The following is an 18,905-nucleotide window of genomic DNA, read 5'->3' on the forward strand; positions in this document are numbered from 1 at the left end:
TATAAATACAATTACTCTGTTTCGTTTGGCAAATTTAGTAGTTGGTTTTAAGATTTCAGATTTGCTCTACATCTTTTCTATACATATGATTTTATTGTGTGGTGACTGCAGATTTCACTATAGAGCCCATATTGCAGCATGATACAATATATCACAGAGAATCATCAATGAAAGCTGATGTCATGATTTGGTTGAATCTCATCAATAATATTTACAAACCCTTTCTGACATTTTCACTGCCTTTCATTTAGATTCGTAACATTTCTCGTAATGAGGATATTATACAGATTGAAATGAATAATACAGGTAGTATATGACAAAAAGCAAACTGTGTTTATTCCAGTACATTCATAAAATACATACTTCTAATCAGTTTAAGGGCAGAAGGTACAGCAGTAAGATATTTGCGCAAATGACAGTGTTTGAATTTGATTGAACAATTCACAGCTTTCTTCAGGCAGATAATTTTAACAGGATGGACGTATTTACAGGAAACAGAAACCTGAGATATTAAAATAATCCAAGTATAAAAATAAGAGGAAAATAGCATTCAGTATTTTGCAATCACAAACTAATGCTATGCACGATCCAAACCACCAACAGTCTTTCTACATGTCAACAGCAATTAAATACGACAATAAATATTTAACAACTTTTTCACAAACAGCTATGATACAATGTGAACGTTGCCTCCTTTGGCAACATCATTGTACACCAATCGTCAGCTCTCTGGCCGCATTATGTATGCACTACATCTTTAGTCCACAGAAGTGCACGGCCAATCACAGAGTACAGAACAAACACAGCACTGTGAAAATGTTCCACAATGTCCTTGAGAATTCAGTAAGTTCTTAGCTAGGTTTATGAGATACATAAGTTACATTACTTTACAAAACTGTAAAAACTAACACTGCAAGACATAGTAAAAAGCTCCAGTCTTAAGAGGAAGAAAAAATAAATAACTAATAAACATAATCAGTCAGATACTTCTGAAAGTAGTAAGTTACTCCTCTACAAGAATTTAAGGAAAGGAAGCGTACAGCACTTCACGAAAATTGTATGGAAGTACATTGCAGAATAAATGACAGTTTAACGAGTAGGAAGTACAATTTTTCAGAAAATATGACACCAATATTGTTGAAAAATTTAACAGCGGTTGCATAAAAAAGTATTTATAACAATTACTGCTTTAAACTGATGGCTCAGGCACTAACACATCAACCTTTATTTAAGTTAAAAGTACAAGAGTTCTTACATTTTCAGTCACAATTAAAGTTCCCTTTGATGAGATGTACTGATTGTATCATTAACAATTCTAGCACTTACTCAAGTATCATTTGGATTTTCTATTTAGTACATAAAATCGTCGTAATCGGCTGAGAAAACTGAGATCATAGCCAGAATTATGACTTTCTGTTTGTGTGAAAATAGTTCAATTCCATATAAACAGAAAGTGCAGAACATTAAATTTGTATTACAAATACAGATACGTGCGTCGTAGCCGCCTTATTTGCTGCCTCTTCTGATTACTACAGATTGACGTTTACTAAGTATGTCCACTTTCTTTGGTTGAAGGAACTCGTCGAGGCAACCTCAAGTTAGTATGGACCCCATTTGTAGTTTGTGTTGTGTCTCAGTACATTGTTGACTCGAGATGACATAAAAAAGGGGTCAAGATTGTTCATAAATATCATTCCAGACTCTCCAACATCTGGTGTTACAGCAGTTAAATGACATTACAGCCCGTTTAACGTAGATATCTAACGAATGGATGCCTTACTCCGCAACAAGCGCCACGTTTGGAGATGACAGGATGAGCGAATAAGGTCAGATATGTTCTGTGATATGGAGTGGTTTTGGCGAGGTCTGGGAGTGGATAGGTAAAAACACGAGCTGGTTGCATAACATGCACAGGTCAGTGTATCTGTACAAGTAATGCAAATCGTCATAGAAAATTGTAGTCCCATCGTCTACAAAAGTCTGGAACCGGGACTGCAAGGACATCCTTTTCAATTTTTAGTTTTCTTTTAGATAATATAACTGAAGGAAAATAAATATGTCGATTCACCCTGATTTCTTGCGGGAAAAACGGGCGCAGTTTCGTGAACGACGGAGATGTACTGGCGCCCTAAACGAGCAGATGCGCAGTCTGGCTGATGGAACATTTTCGTCTGTATCTTCGCCTACACTAAAGCTGGGATGCTGACGGATTTCTTCTCAGACACATTACGCCACTGAGGCCACACTTGACGTGCGAGGGAGAGTTTCGGACCCCAACTGGGGGGTCCACACAGTGACGCCATAGGCGTCCTACCAGGATAACAGCCGGCCAATGGGCAGTCTAGTGAGAAACCAGGTGACCGACTGCGGCGACATCACTGCTCGCCGGCCGCGGCTTGCGCAGTGGGCTTTGTGCCGGTGAGCAAGCTCTTGATGTTGGCCACCTCGGAGGCGAGCCGGGCCAGCTCGGACTTGAGCTGCGCGTCGTCCTGCGGGGGCGGCAGCCCCACGGGCACTGCCGTCGCGCCGGAAGCCGCGGCCGCCGCCCAGTCGGCGGGCCCGCCCAGGGAGATGCCCGAGTCGCGTTCGTCGCTGCTGCCCTCCGCGTCCCAGGGGGGCGACGCGCGCGCCGCCGGCTCCGTCTTGATGTTCTGCAGCGACAGCAGCGTCGTGGCCGCGTCCTTGTCGCCCAGGTGGCTCTTGTGGCGCAGCTTGTGCGGCAGGCTGTTGCTTGCGGACACCGTCAGCGTCAGCGGTAGCGGCAGCGGGCCGGGGGCCGACGCAGATTCGTCGCCGCTCGAAAGTTCGTACGGGCTTTGCGCGCGGCTGCGCGCCGTGCGGCTCAGGTTCAGCACCGGCGACGTCTCGAACTGCGGATGTGGCGGGTGTAGCGATGGCAGCTGGAAGCTGAAAACAAAAGCGCCTTCGTTACATACGTCGCACATAGAGTTTTTACAACACGATTACGTTGTTAGCAAAAGTAATGTTTGTTGACAGTTTGTGCTCGAGTCTGGATTACAGTAGCTCTCTCTCTCTCTCTCTCTCTCTCTCTCTCTCTCTCTCTCTTACTTTAGGTGTAATAACCGACTGACATTGAGAAAGTAAATATCAGATTATCTATATAGCTGTGGACAGTTATGGAACACTTTTTTCAGTAACTGTCTTCTGACTGGTTTGATGCGGCCTGCCACAAATTTCTATCCTGTGACGAGCTCTTCATCTCAGAATATCACTCAAATATTACGCTCTCAGCTATCTGTTGGATGTATTCCAGACCCTGTCCATTCCCACAGCATTTACCCTCTACAACTCTCTCTAGTACCATTGGAGTTGTTCCCCAGTGTCTTAACACACATGCTATGATCCTGGCCGTCCTTATCCGTGTTTGTCTGACGTTCCTTTCTTCGCCGATTCTGCGAAGAACTTCATTTATTTTCTTATCAGTCCATCTAATTTTCAACATCCTTCTACAGTACCACGCTTCGATTCTCTTCATTTCTAATTTTCCACAGTCCGTGATTCACTACCACAAAATGCTGTGCACCAGACGTGCATTCCCAGAAATTTCTTCATCAAATTAAAGACTGTATCTGAAGCTAGCATGGACAGGAACATGCAACAGAATATTATATTTTACTCACAAAGGATCCAATGAACGTTGTGGCTACCCTTCAATAAAAGATTATTGTAGGAGACTGCAGTCTGGCACAAATAATCGCAACAGTATTTTTTTTTTTTTTTTTTTTGTGCCATAGCAGGTTTCGAGCAGCTGTAACTATCATCAGATGCGTACACTAAAACTGGTTACGAAGTTAATGTCTTTAGCGGAAGGTGATTTACTACTACGATATGCTCTAGTCATGGATTTTTAATCCTAGTTTGTATGTACCAATTTTTGTGAAACCACCCGTTAAAGTATTGTCGAAAGTGCCTGTGGTTGTATGTTAAAAAGTTGCCCGATAAGCCACAACATTGCAAATTTCATACAGAGAAGGCTGCCCTCCAGTACTTACTCTTTGCAAGAGAGGGAAAACTTTGTTCAAGATCAAGACGATACGTTGTTTCCAAATTTGCGTTCTGTATCTTTACCAATGCTCTGTCTCGATTCACGCGAACGCACTCTGTCACAACGTAGCATATGTTGATACAGAGTAAATATCTGCAGATTATTCGAGACCACGAACTAACGTTACCACACACTTTACAGGCATAATGAGGTCCATTCACAAGAAAATAAATTTCCTTAGTGTCTCAGTCGTAAATTAGTTCTATAATAAATGTTTTTAACAACTGTTGTTCTAGATTATTTCTATTATTCGGAACCGAAGCTTCGTTGCGTGAAGATAAGGTATGGTTGTACCTTTCTGAAACAGCTGAATGGACCCTGACGACTTGCATTACGTTATTGAAGGTAATTTCGAACTGTAATAATATTTTCATTTGAGCCCTACGTATTGCAATAACCAGGTTGCGCAATATTTGTGGCCGTAAAAAGGTCGTATCACCATATTTTGTAGATCAGTGGTCGTTTTTATATATTCGTCGAAGGAGGAGAGAAAGGAAGGGGACAAGAGCCGTAAAGGTGGAGAGAGGCGAGGTAAGCGTTCCCGTTCCGCACAATGCTGCGACAGCCGCGGAAGAGCGTTGCGGCGAAAGTCGCACTTTCTTCTGGCGGCCACTGACTCCGCGTTCGAGGTCACGCAGATACCTGCCGCGGTGAAAGGGGCTCGCGCTGCCATCACCATTTTCCACGTACATTCCTTTCACCATTCCCCCTTTCTCCTCGATTCAAGGTTCTATTGCTCTTGCACGGGGGTAGGTCCAGCGAAATTTCTATCCCTTATTATAGTTGACGCTTACGAAATGGAAACGAATTACCTGACAAAATTGTCCTCCGTGTGGTGCTCGTAGAGCGGGAAGATACCGACACACCCAAACGAAATCATCATATGATGTAATGATCCGAAACAATTTTATGTAATGAACAAATGTTATGTAATGTACTAGTTTGAGGAAAACTGTACAAGCTATTTGAACAAGTCAGCACAATGCCGCCTCTTAGAGGTACTTATGTACCGAAAATGTTTAAAATAACGCCAGTGTAGACAGGAGCTTGTGTAGGATACTAACTAAGATATGTTTTGGGGGGTGGGGTATGGAACCACGTATTACTAGTTTGGCCTGTGTGTGAAGATACGTCTTGGGGTCAGAGGCTGTCCATACCCCCTCATCCCAACCGCTGGGGACGCTCTTTGATCAGCAGACTGGGAAAATGAATGCTAAAGGGCGGCCTTTTCTGTGTAGAATTACTAACATATCTTGACGGCTGAATTGCTACCCCAAAGAGGCATTCTATAAATGTCATTGAGCGATCATTTGCTCTGAACGAAAATTCGACAAATAGATATCAAAGTTTATTTAATCGGCCGGGTCGTCTCGCGTATTAACGCGACCGCCCCCAGGACGGGGAGGTATGCCGGCACCGGATCGACGTGAGGTCGATAGGTCGATGTGCCGCCCAGCCTGGATATGGTTTTTAGGAAGTTTCCCACGTTCCACTATGTGAATGATTGCAGGGGTGGTTCCCATGTTAAGCCTCAGATACGCGATACGCAGACATTTAGTACACTTTCTCACACCTCAACACAGAATTTACAGATTGGTTATACTGCTTCTAGCCTGGTGTGTGTGTGTGTGTGGGGGGGGGGGGGGGGGGAGAGGACCTTAGCTGTTTGGTTTCCTTAAAAACTTACTCTGCATCAGATTTTACTTGAAGCCATAACTGCAGGACTAGATACACTGTTGCAGGTGAAAATTGTGATAATATTAAAACTCACAGACTTAACTTGACGCACGAATTAGACCAAAATGAAAAACAATGCCACTAGGGCGGAGTCGTTGAGAGTATGTCTTCGAAAGTTGCTATCAGAATACAACACAAAAGCACTGCGCGACGCTACTAGCAAAATCCTGCTATTGTCAGAAGTGATCACAGCTTCTCAGGCACAAAAACGTTGCACCGTTTTCCTTGCTCCAGATGTCTCCCTACAAGCCTGAAATACAGACGGAGTGCACCGTTGCCTGTGCACTAGCGTCCCTGCTGAAAGAGGATTACATCCACATCGGCAGGCGCTTGAATATTGCGTGTCCCACAAACTAGGCTGAAAGTTACATCCCGTTTGTTACTAGCTTTCTACAAAACAGTATTCATAACCGTATAGAAGTTTAGAAGTTGTTGTTGGTGGAATCGAACAAAAAGCTACGTCAGAGAAGAATAATTTTCCCACTCCAACTCTTCCTCGTCTTTGTTCCACGTTGTCAGTATCTTTCTTTGGCGTCTATTACTTCTCCCTTAAATAACTATTTATTTGCGAAGAAATATCTGCCTAATCGGTATGTGTCGCAAATTCTTCACGCTGTGGCAGTCTGTTCTCGCTGTTTCGAATAATACGTCCTCAGCATTAATATACATACTCATTGCAGAGTGCTGACGCTGCAGCACCGCGCGCAGTGTCCTTTTAATTTCACGGTTAATGACCCGGAGGCGGGGTGGTTGTTCAAACGGGCGCGCGTGTGACTGCCGAAGTCGGGCGCAGCTTTCGCGTCCGGCCGAGTGCAGCGCTCCCGGCGCGGAGAAAGCCGACCTCCTAACCCAGAAAGCCACATTCTCTCACCGACTTTCTTCCCCTCCTCCCACATGCGAGGTCCTCGTTCGCGGCGGGCGTATCAGTTCGGAGATGGCGGACTCGATATCGAGTAGCAGGGCCGGCTTTCATCCGCAGCCCACGGGAACCAGATCAGCTCATTACTCTGACTGGCATAACAGGTGCTCTCCATAACCTTCTCACTGATACCTTCACTGGAACCCAACCGATAAAAAATCCATCCCCTTTACAACGGCCCCTCCGACAATAAAATACTCTTATCTATAACGTGTGTGTGCTGTACTGAAACGGAGGAATCTCAGAAAGTTCCTGAAAACTTAGCGTTAGATTCATTGCTGACTCATTATATTCCCCTACGCATACATGGTTTAACTGGCTCAGTATTGATATGAACACAGACAGGTGTGATTCTTACGGTGACTAGAGCACAAAAAAATAATGTGATCTTCATAGAGAACAACGCTGAGTTCAGAGAATTGACTAAAAGTTTGAGTTTAACGGCCCAGCGACGTTTAAGACAAATTGAGACGGAGTAAAAGCTTGAGAATTTCAAGATGGGGAGGGAAAGCGCCAGTGGCTCAACAGAACTATGCCTGCTTTCGCATGACTCGATTTATTGAAATCAAAGTATAGAAGGCAAGAGAGTATTTGAATCCCCCGCATGTAGAATGCGTGTCTGGCTTGATCATAATCATTGAGGTTCGGTGTTGAAGAATCTTGACGTTTTACGCTTCTAAAATACTGAAACGACAAAAGGTGATCCTCTCATTTCTTTAAATTATATTACATTGTTATAATACCATCTATAAGTAAACCTGCCCACCTGCAAATCGACACACACACACACACACACACACACACACACACACACACACACACACACACACACACACGAGCGTGCGTTATCTCGCACGCGCGTATATACATACGCAAAGAGAGAGAGAAAGAGAGATACAGTGACTGACAGACTATCAACAAAAACGTACTGCTTGATACGAGATAATTTCATGTCTTATCTTCTACATCTAGTACATTGGGTACACTGCATAATAAAGCATAATGTGTCCAACCACCAGCTTCGTGATAAAACGATTGATGAAAGAGACTGTGAACCTGAAATAGGTTTGTGTTAAATTTAGTAATCCTTCTCCAATCCCTGATTTTAGGTAAGTTTTGACTTTTTGGCACAGTCGCCAAGTTAGGAATTGACCTTCACCTACAGTTCATCATTCAATTGGCCGTTGAATTAATACCTGCACCTCTGGAGATGGCTCACTGTGACTAAGATATTCCGTAAAGCCAGGATCCCTTATCAACCCAGCAGTCGTCAAGGTAGGTAACGAACGTCAATTACAACCCTTTCTCCAGCAGGTTGCGGTATTAGTGCAAGTGCCATTCCAGGGGGAACTGGAAGCGAGAGATGGAGATGATGCTTACCTGTAGGGGTACGCATCGTGCTCAGGGTAGGCGTCGTGGTGTGGCGGTGGAGGTGGCGGGAAGGCGAGCGTAGGCGGCTGGGCGTGCTGGAGAGGGTGTAGTGGCTGCACGCTGACGGGCTGGTGGATCACCGACGTGGGGATGGGGCTGGGCGCGGGCGCGGGGGCGGGTGCCACCGAGGGTGTGGGGGTTGGCGCGGGGGCGGGCCCCGGCGTGTATAGCAGCGGCGGCCCCACCGGCATCCCCACAGACCCGGCCGACGACAGCTTCGGCCTCTTCGTGAAGCTCAGCACTTGCTCCGTCGTGGGCAGCGTAGCCATCACCTGCCACAGACACAATTAATGTTAGGAATCTCCTGAGTCCTTTCAAAGTACGCAGTAAAACTACGTTGATAATAAATTAGTCTGTCAATTTGACGTGTCACATAGGTGCTGACGAAAATGGAGTGTGAAAAATGTTGATGTTGAGTAAGGCTTTAAGGTGTAAGGACACGAAAGCATGAAAGAGCGGAGGTCAAGTCCCCAAGCACATTAGCAAGTGAAAAAAAGTGTTCGAAATGGTTGTGTAGCGTGTATCTGAGGGGAAACACGGGAACCAGCCCCGTATGCAGCTAGTGGGATGTTGGAAACCGCCTAAAATTCACATTCAGACTGGTAGGTACACCGGGCAAATTCGATCTGCGGTCGGCATACCTCTCCGTCCCACAAGCGCTTGTGTGTTAGAGGAAGAGGTCGAAGAAACAAGCGGCAAGGAAGAATAAAGATTAATTACGCATGATGAAGTCATCAGGGACAGAGAACGACCTCGGAACATACAAGGATGGCGCTGAAAATTTGACTTGCTACATGAACTGAAACCATGGAAAACCTGTCCTGAAGGGATGCTTGGGGCCTTGAATTCCAATGCCTCCGAATGCCTGTCCAGGGCCTCTGATAAGAAACATTTGTATTCGTGTGAGAAGAGCCTTCGAGACTTAGGAAACAAACGAACGAGAGAAGGTTGTTGGTAGTAAGGGAGCGCGGGTATAATATGTAACTTATATCCATACAGACTGTTTTTTTCCCAAAGTCCATAACGTAAACGGTTACACGTTCTGTGAACTATGCAACCTTCCTTCTCCACTACAGGACTGTACCATTTGTTTCAACGACAGGGTATATTCCCTGGATACATGCGTAACAAATGACAAAAGGAAATAATTTAGTGAAATTAAGTGCACCACTTCGTAATAGCGATAAAATTTGAACTATCCTTATACCAAATTGATTTTCGAGCTAAAACTGAAGATATCAACAACGGAATAATACAAATTACTCCCACTACGAAACAAATAGTTTTATTTTCTGTATTTCTCAGAGAAAACCCGATTAAAACTTCATGAACATCTCCAGACATAGCGCAAATCAGAAATGATGGAATAAAATGCATACCAATGATGGTATAGAAGAAAATTACAATCTTCATTCATTTTTTCTTCGTGTGATTAGACTATATAAGTTTGAGATTGATTGTATGTGAAGCAAAAGCTACCAGGGAAGCCCGAGGATTACAGTAAAATGGCTCGAAGTAATTAAATAGTGCTGATGCCAAAATGAGGTATTCATGAGAAAAATAACGCCTTTGTCCGAAAAAGAGGAACAGATTTCGAGAAAAATCCGTCAACCCAGAGGACGGTGCTGGCTATTGTAGGAGTAGCGGAGGCGGCTGTGACCTACTTACCTCCTTCTGGTCGCGGAAGTCACGAGGACGCCTCCGCTCCTCACGTACCGTACCGACCTCACAAAAATTATATGCGTGGCGCCTTAAGGATACTGCGAGAGACGTCGGCAATGACACAGATCTGAGCGCGCAGAAATAGGAAACACGTCTACAGGGTCGCCGCGCAGAATTCGCCAGCGCCTGCCCCGTTACACAAGCCAGCGGGCTTCGACGTGCTGCGTGTCACATACTTCCAGGCGCTCCCTTGGCCTGGAGCGCCATCCTACCCTTCTTCCGCTTACCATAAAAAGTAACGGAATATCTCGCGGAAATCAAGGCTGTAGATTGATATGAAACTACTTAGAAGAGCTAATACGTCAGAATTAACTCAGCGGATTTCATTTCAGCCCCCTTTTGTTTCTCGGATGTAGGGGCGTTGATATGAAGTGTGCTGCTTTTCATAATCTGTACAGTGGATGTACTGAAATACAATTTTCGTAGAGATGAATTTGGTACGTAAATCTGTAGGGAACCCCTTGTACAAGGCATGGAGATCGCTCATGTAGAACACATAACAGACCTGGTCATATGTTATGTAAGTAATATATGGGATGGAAATGTTCTGTAAGTGGTAATGAAAATATCACATCATTAATGGATATCAGTGCATCATGAAAATGTCCAGTATAAAGTTATATTTATGAAATATCAGAGATTTTCTATTTGTAGACATCTATTGTACGTTTAAGGAAAATATTGCAAGAGAAAAGTAGAAAACAGTATTATGGGAAGGTGTTGAGATGCTTACCTGCTCAACGCTGATGAGACTTTCTCCGCAAACCCCGAACTTGTCCTTGAAGGCGGCCAGCTGGGCCTTGAGGACGTGGTTCTCCTTCGTCAGCTCGACAACTCTGGTCTCGAGGATCATGTCGTTGAAGCGCCTCTTCTCGCGTGACCTCTTGGCCGCCTCGTTATTGCGTCGGCGCCTATCCCAGTAGCTCTCATCCTTCTTGTTGTCGGGGATGAACTCGCGCTGCTTGCGCTGCGTGAACAGCTCTTTGCGCTTCACGTGCGACGACAGATCAAAGTTCTGGGGCGTCCCATTCGTTGGTGCCGCCGAATACGGCGGTTCGGGCTCGGGAGAGTCCACCATCACGTGCTCGGAATAGGAGTTGCTGCCTGGCATCGTGCAGTTTAGCGACGGAGTCTCACCATTGATCGGCGATCCACTTTGGCGGGCGACAAATTCTGCCACCATAATTCGGTGCCTCAGAGCATCTGCAACGAGTTCCACAGCATTCATTAGCAAAGAGTTACGTCAAATACGCTCATCCGTCAAAGCCAGAAAGTGTTATTTGGCAACTTACGAAAGTAATATTCACTGTGAGGAGAAAAAGAGAGATTACGTGAATACTAAATAATTGAACATTTGTTAGTAAAACAAATAGAAAAAGTGGCACGTGGAAACGCAATGGCTTCTACGTTTCACTAAGAAACCCAACATAACACAAAGAACGGAATTCAGTGACGTAATTTCTAAAACATAAGCTCCTATGACTCGATACAAATCAACTAACTGTATGACTGTTTACAAAATAACATAGTAAATGCGTGAAAACTACATTCTGTCGAATGATATGAATTAAATATGTTTCACGTTCCTGCGCAAGAAAGACTCTGACCATAGTTTGGATTAGACGAAAATGGCATTTTCATATGCCAGAGATTAATATCAGTAACGACGGAATGTATAAAAAAAAAAGGCCAGAGCAGTACATTATCATGAAAGAGACTGTCAGATATTATTAACAGACAACTAAAATTAGACTATTAATGTCCTAAAAAAGCTCAGTTTACCAACCATAGAGAATTCCAAAAACTTCTGCGAGTGACTATCCATACAACTGTATCACAAACTGATAAATGTTATGATGTTTCATAATGTGTTCAAAACAGCGTTTACATTTACTATCTTGCAAAATATTTGTATTTGGCAACAATTAATTAAGCACACACAGATGAGCGCAAATTTGTGTTTGCTGTCGTCTAAAAGAGATGATCGTTCATTGTTATCCACGCGCCTCAAGAACAAAGAGCAGATCGTGTAAGGGGACCCACCACGCGTTTTCGCGCACTATTGAACCTACTTACACTGCAAAATGTGCAACCACAGCGACGTATAGTCTATAAATGACAAATTGTCAACAGGTGAAACACTTGTGCAGGATGGCAACACACCGTTATAGCATTGCACATACGTGACGTCAGGAGTCCACGTGAGGCGCACGTCACGCGGCAAACAGCTACCTGTGCGAAACCTGGGAAGCCCGGAGCAACGTACTCTTCACTCTAACCGACAATTGCACAATGAGCTGAGCGATGACAAAAGACTCAGCTCACGCCAACCTATCACGTTGCTGCAGCTCAGCTGTCACATAGGATTTCCAACGACACCGAAGTTTTGCGTCACTTAGCGTAAACACTGATCATCCCCTCGAAGCTTACTCATTACATCACAAGAACCAGATATTTTGCCATTTCCGAGGTCCTAGGAGTCTACCGCTGTCAGCATCATTCAACAGACTCAGATGATTTCTCTGCAAGAATGATGCAAACTTGCGTGAGCCATCCAGACCATACAAAATTTCATCCAGATGACACTACTGCTATACCTAATCATCACACACCTTTCAACAATAGTCAAATACTACGTAAAACTGCCTGACATGAAGAATACCTGTATAGCCCACTCAGTTGTATAGTTACTTAAAGGGTGGAGACATTCGCTATGCTTACAACCGCTCAAATACTTTATCTAATCACGCGCTAGATTGTCAGTTACACAAAGAAAAACATCAGATATGAGAAGAATAAATTCAGCAACTGAAAAAGATGGAAATAGTGCAGTGTGACCTCACAATAGATACGAAATGTGAAAACAGTAGCGCACAGTCTTCGCATTTTTTTTTTTTTTTTTTTTTTTTTTGTTACCGCGATTGTGAAGATGTACTGACACATGACAAATTTTCTGGAAAACTAATGCACTCTATGAGAAACATGGATGAAATGTTGCGATTTGTTCGCTAATAACAAAACCTTCATAAATTTAGTAAACGGCGAATTGACGCTAGAACGGCGTGAATTTACTAACAAAACGGAAAAGAATGGAAAATACTTACCAAGCGTCCTGCGATGGAGTTGTGCCGTATAATCCAAGATGACGACAGAGTGATGCAAACACTAGCGAAGCTGCGAGCACACTGCTAAGAACACGAGAGAACTGTCACCGCTCACGGAACTTGGCGAACTGCGCGCCCGAGTGCGGCGCTGCTCAATGTCGCTCGGCTGGCGGCGGTGGTGGGGGAAGCGGCCCCGAACCGAGGACAACACCCTTTCTGACTCACCAATCACAGCCGCGATAGGTCACCTTCACATTACGTAACGGCAGCGTGGGTTTATTACGTAAGCACGATACCGTTCTCCCCTCGGCAGGCACATGGTGCCACTCGGGCGGCCGGAGATGGCCGAAAGCTCTTGTTGAGCACGCTATTCGCTGCGATGTGAGCTCCACGCACGTTGCTGGCGCGCCGAACGAACACGTTAGTCGTCGCCTCGAAACGTGTCCCACGCGCACAACAATGAATAGTTGGAAGGTTAAATTAAAATAGTAGTACCTTAAAATCTGGGCTGTTTTGAAAATCCGTCCTACGCTAACTCTGTTTCAAATGGCTGTGAGCACTATGGGACTTAACATCTATGGTCATCAGTCCCCTAGAACTTAGAACTACTTAAACCTAACTAACCTAAGGACATCACACAACACCCAATCATCACGAGGCAGAGAAAATCCCTGACCCCGCCGGGAATCGAACCCGGGCGTGGGAAGCGAGAACGCTACCGCACGACCACGAGCTGCGGACGCTAACTCTGTTTATTTCTTTTTATTGGCCTATATATGTTTCGACACCTAGCCTATGTGTCACCTTCTGTGCGTCAAAGTTTACTTCTGTAAAGCATAATGTAAAGTTTACAATCATTTATCTCATTTGTTTCGAGTGCTCACCTGAAAAGCACATTGCTAGTGAAACTGCATTATTATAGATGCATTTTGTGCCCTTTTTGTCGTTTTTTACAGCATTAGTCTGCAAAGTAGTCCCGAAGAAAATTCTTAGTGCAATTCTGAAGTACTATTTCGTGGGTAGTTGTTATGTACGTTAACGTATTTGAGTTTTCAATCCACTTGTGTATCTATGGCGGATATCTCTTTCTGCTGCTATTAGTACGCTCCTTCCACGGTGTTATTTATAAAATTTCGCTTACAACTTTACTTCAGACGTATTTTCCACAAAATGTGATTTTATCACTTATGTCTCCATATGCATTGAGAGATGCTATGTTGTTGTCGCTGCTCACTTGTTCATAGTATGACTTATGTTTAACGTGGCGTTAATTTCCAATGTTTCGTGAGAACTAACGTGTTTTGCTATGTCTGCTGGAGGGAATGTGTGGTGTGTGTGTGTGTGTGTGTGTGTGTGTGTGTGTGTGTGAAATGAGAGAGAGGGGGTGAGGGGCAGAAACAGAGAGATAGAGACCTGGAAAAAGGGGGGGCGGCAGGGGACTGAGAAAACAGATGCTTTTAGATATTTGAAAATACGTTGTTATTACGTTTTCTGTGGAGAGTATTTTGTGGCGCAATGTAGTATCTTCATTCGAGACTTTCTTTCCTTGTAATACGATAAATTGTGAGATTGCAAAACATCCCCATACTGAAGTAATATTATCTCATTTTATTTCCACGGATTAGCTTCGATAACGACGTGTTAATTCATATATAAAGCAGTCAAGACGTAGTCGACGCTTTTTACAATCGGACACCTCTTCCAAATTGCACGTACTGATAGAATGTAACCTATCAGAAACATTGTGCAACAGAAGACGACAGCTTTTGTTTGAAATGTTCCCCTTGATTTAACTGAGCAATCAGACTGTGACAGCGCTTACGCAATACATGAATATGACACAAACAAACCAGCAGATGAAATGAATGGTGGTCAACTGTTGAACTTGATGAATGAAGCTTTTTTTTATTTTCACGGTGGTAGCATGTGTGGTGTGCACGTAATCACATCGTGAGTCGGCCACGTGATCCGAGACCGCCGCTGCGCTGGTTCGTTCGACTCTCCGGCGTTGCGTAACACAACCCCTAATGACTTGCGTGTCCCATAGCACGTCCACTCTCGCGTTGTGCGTCAACGGAGTTAGCCGTAAAGTAGTTTCCTCTCGTGCTTCTGCGGCCGATAGCAGACCTGAAAGGACCAATATTGATAGTCTTAACACCTAATATGCAGCAGAAGCTCCAAAATCGTGCGAGATATGCATCACAAATTGACATTGAAAACGTATATCGTTCTCTACCAAACCAACCACGTAAACAGCCATGAGAATCTGCCGTTATCTCCACTTTTCAAGATACTATGTAGTTTTATGTGTGTGTGAGGAGGGGGGTGGATGGGTGGGAGAGGGGGAGAGAGGTGCATCAATATCAGCCAATGATAAATATTGTTTTGATCTACACTGAGATTTATAAACTGTTTAATATCCCTTCGAGAAAAGCTGCAGGGTGTACTGCTGTAGTTTTAGTGTACTTTTAGCCTGGATATGCAGTAACAGAAGTTTGGAAAAGAGAGGCATAGCGCGCAGCCATTGGTGGATGCGTTAGTTAGAGCAATCAAGAGCACATTCTGTTCCTTTGCGCGACAATAACGTCAACGTAAAACACACAAAATAAGTAACTAACCACTTGTATAATACATCAAAGCTCTTTTCCTTGTTCTTCATGTAAAACTGGACCGCATGAAACATTTTGTTCTACATAAGACATTTAGACGTGACACTGACGTCAAAATAATGGAGAACTGTTCCTTGGACCAAACACTGTCGCGAGCTACGAGGGAAAGGGAGTTCCTTTGTTCAGATGTCCACTACCTTCCTAGGAAATACAATGGCACCCAAGTATAAGGATTTAGCAGGAACTCAAAAATGTTCAAATGTGTTTGAAATCTTATGGGACTTAACTGCTAAGGTCATCAGTCCCTAAGTTTACACACTACTTAACCTAAATTATTCTAAGGACAAACACACACCCATGCCCGAGGGAGGACTCGAACCTCCGCCGGGGCCAGTAGCACGAACTATGCGCAGTGGTGTGAGGTACTGCAATGTAACATGTCCTTCATGTACATCTTGTTTCATTATCATTATAATGTCTTCCACGAAATCTATGGTATTTTGAGAACTTACTGAATGCGTTCGCCAACCGGCCGCGGTGGCCGAGCGGTTCTAGGCGCTTCATCCGGAACCGCGCGACTGTTACGGTCGCAGGTTCGAATCCTGCCTCGGGCATGGATGTTTGTGATGTCCTTAGGTTAGATAGGTTTAACTAGGTCTAAGTTCTAGCGGACTAATGACCTCAGCAGTTGAGTCCCATAGTGCTCAGAGCCAAGGAGATAACTTATGGCAGAATAGAAATAAATAGTTACTATTTTAATTTTAATTTGTGGTAAGGTCTGTGAGACTAAACTGCTGAGATCATCGGTCGCTAAGCTTACACACTACTTAATCTGACTAACTTAGGCTAAGGACAACACACAAACCCATGCCCGAAGTAGGCTTCGATCCTCCGGCGGGAGAAGCCGCGCGAACCGTGGCAGGGCGTCTCAGACTGCGCGGCTGCCCCACGTGGCTTAAATGGTTACAAAAAGTAGCAATCAGTATTTAATAGTGGTCGACTACAAATGACACATTAATCATACAACAAAGACTAAGTTGTACGTTTGACGTTAAATAAACCAAGCCGCGTGCAATATCTAAAACAAAAGGAAAAGAAACGCATTTAAGTACTCACATGTATCAAGTGTATGCATGGCTGTACAGGTGTCATACTGTTAGCTACGTAAGCCCATCCACCACGGCAAGGTCATCTCACATCGGATGGGAAGAATCAGTTTTTTAATGTCCTGAGGCAAAAAACCGCATTAAAAACATGAATCACATCGGCTTTTAATTGTCCTGAGGTCAAAAACCGCATAAAAAGCATCACTCAAAATCAAATCGGATTAGTAATTTCCGTGTCAATCGCGCAAAAACTGTTCAGTATGCTGTTCACTGTCTCCTGCAGCACGTTGAAATCGTGAAACAGCATGTTCCACAACCGTTCAAAGTGTTTCTGGGGTCCCATTCAGAATGTGTTGCGCAATGCGTACCTTCAATGCAGCTAAGTTCCCAATCGGAACACTGAACATAACATTTTTCAGATAGCCCCACAGCCAGAAGTCACGCGGGTTAAAATCAGATGACCGGGACGGCCAGGCTGTAGGGAAATGGCGGCTGATAATTCTAGCATTTCCGAAATGGCGCTTCAGCAGCTGCTTAACTGGATTAGCAATGTGCGGAGGTGCGCCATCCTGCATGAAAATGTTCCCATCCACACATCCGCGCTGTTGGAGAGCTGGAATGACGTGGTTGCGTAAAAGACACTCATAGCGCTTACCAGTGACGGTACAGGTAACAGGACCAGAAGCACTTGGATGTGTGGATGGGATCAATTTTATGCGAGGTGGCGCACATCCGCACGTTGCAAATCCAGTGAAGCGCCATTTCCGAAATGCTAGAATTATCAGCCGCCATTTCCCTACAGCCTGGCCGTCCCGATCACCTGATCTTAATCCGTGTGACTTCTGGCTGTGGGGCTATCTGAAAGATGTTGTGTTCAGTGTTCCGATTGCGAACTTAGCTGCATTGAAGGCACGCATTGCGCAACACATTCTGAGCGTGACCCCGGAAACACTTTGATCGGTTGTGGAACATGCTGTTTCTCGATTTCAACGTGTTGCAGGAGACAGTGGACAGCATATTCAACATGTTTTGCGCCAGTGACACGGAAATTAATAATTCGATTTGATTTTGAGTGATGCTTTTTATGCGGTTTTTGGCTTCAGGACAATTAAAAACTAATTCTTCCCATCCGAGGTGAGATGACCTTGTCATGGTGGATGGGCTTACCTAACTAACAATATCACACCTGCACACCTATGCACACTGAGTAGCTCGGTTTGTTTAACGTCAAACGTACACCTTAGGCAATGCTGCATGATTCATTCGTCATTTGTAGTCGACCACTATTAAATGATGATGCTTACAGCGCCCTCTATTGCTACATTTTGTAACTATTTAAGCCACGTGGGGTAGCCCCGCAGTCTGAGACGCCTTTTCACGGTTCGCGCGGCTTCCCCCAGTCGGAGGCTCGAATCCTCCCTCGGGCATAAGTATGTGTGTGTGTGTTGTCCTTAGCCTAAGTTAGTTTAAGTCAGATTAAGTAGTGTGTAAGCTTAGTGACCGATGATCTCAGCAGTTTGCTCCCACAGACCTTACCAAAAATTAAAATTAAAATTGTAATTTTCTATTATTATTCTGCAATTAGTTCTCCGATAATATTCCGCTGTCCAGTGGTGTTATTTGTACATTTGTTTGAAAGTTGAACTTCAGCTATAATCATCCTGTACTTTGAATGGTAATTCTTAGAAGTTACAATTAAGCAACTAACTCCTGAGTACAATCTACTTTTCTCGTCTAAAATTTGTCACTGAATTTGAAGTAATTAAATAACATAATCGGTTCCAGCAATTCTATAAATCGATAATTCTCTATTTATCATAATTTATTTTGTGCCAGTTGGCTGCACATAATTAGTCTAAACTGGTCTGTATCCGCAGAATGAGATTTTCACTCTGCAGCGGAGTGTGCGGTGATATGAAACTTCCTGGCAGGTTAAAACTGTGTACCGGACCGAGACTCGAACTCGGGACCTTTGCCTTCAACTAAATACCAGTTTCGATTTCTGAAAATGGTGTGTTTCATCCAGTTTCGTTCAATGGATACTTCTGTTCTTGAGTAGAAGTCATTTTTCTAATAAGACAATCGCTCTGTCCGATCTACTAAAACACATTTGCTATTTTACAGCTTCTTATTTGCAAAGAAGAAAGGAATATAAACGTTTAACAAGTCCGTTGACGATAAAATCATTGGAGATGAAGTACAAGCTCAGAT

General features: G+C 44.0%; 1 protein-coding gene across 1 annotated transcript; it reads right to left on the reverse strand.

Annotated features, from left to right (window-relative positions):
- Positions 1 to 312: 312 nt before the first annotated feature.
- LOC126248307 (nuclear factor interleukin-3-regulated protein) lies at positions 313 to 13,110 on the reverse strand. Its single transcript, XM_049949178.1, has 4 exons — positions 12,980 to 13,110; positions 10,609 to 11,078; positions 8,103 to 8,425; positions 313 to 2,907 (listed from the first exon to the last, which is right to left on the reverse strand). The coding sequence occupies exons 2-4, from the start codon at positions 11,056 to 11,058 to the stop codon at positions 2,376 to 2,378; spliced, it is 1,305 nt and encodes a 434-aa protein (XP_049805135.1). The 5' UTR covers positions 11,059 to 11,078; positions 12,980 to 13,110; the 3' UTR covers positions 313 to 2,375.
- Positions 13,111 to 18,905: the final 5,795 nt, after the last annotated feature.

The sequence above is a fragment of the Schistocerca nitens genome, chromosome 3, assembly GCF_023898315.1.
Source record: "Schistocerca nitens isolate TAMUIC-IGC-003100 chromosome 3, iqSchNite1.1, whole genome shotgun sequence".
Taxonomy (NCBI): Eukaryota; Metazoa; Arthropoda; class Insecta; order Orthoptera; family Acrididae; genus Schistocerca; species Schistocerca nitens.

Bases quoted from the DNA above. Each gene is read 5' to 3' on its own strand.
- LOC126248307 (XM_049949178.1), bottom strand. From the start codon at position 11,058: ATGGTGGCAGAATTTGTCGCCCGCCAAAGTGGATCGCCGATCAATGGT. The intron at 8,426-10,608 runs GTAAGCATCTCA...TGTCTGTGGCAG, and splicing joins GTCTCATCAGCGTTGAGCAG to GTGATGGCTACGCTGCCCAC. The intron at 2,908-8,102 runs GTAAGCATCATC...TTTTGTTTTCAG, and splicing joins CACGATGCGTACCCCTACAG to CTTCCAGCTGCCATCGCTAC.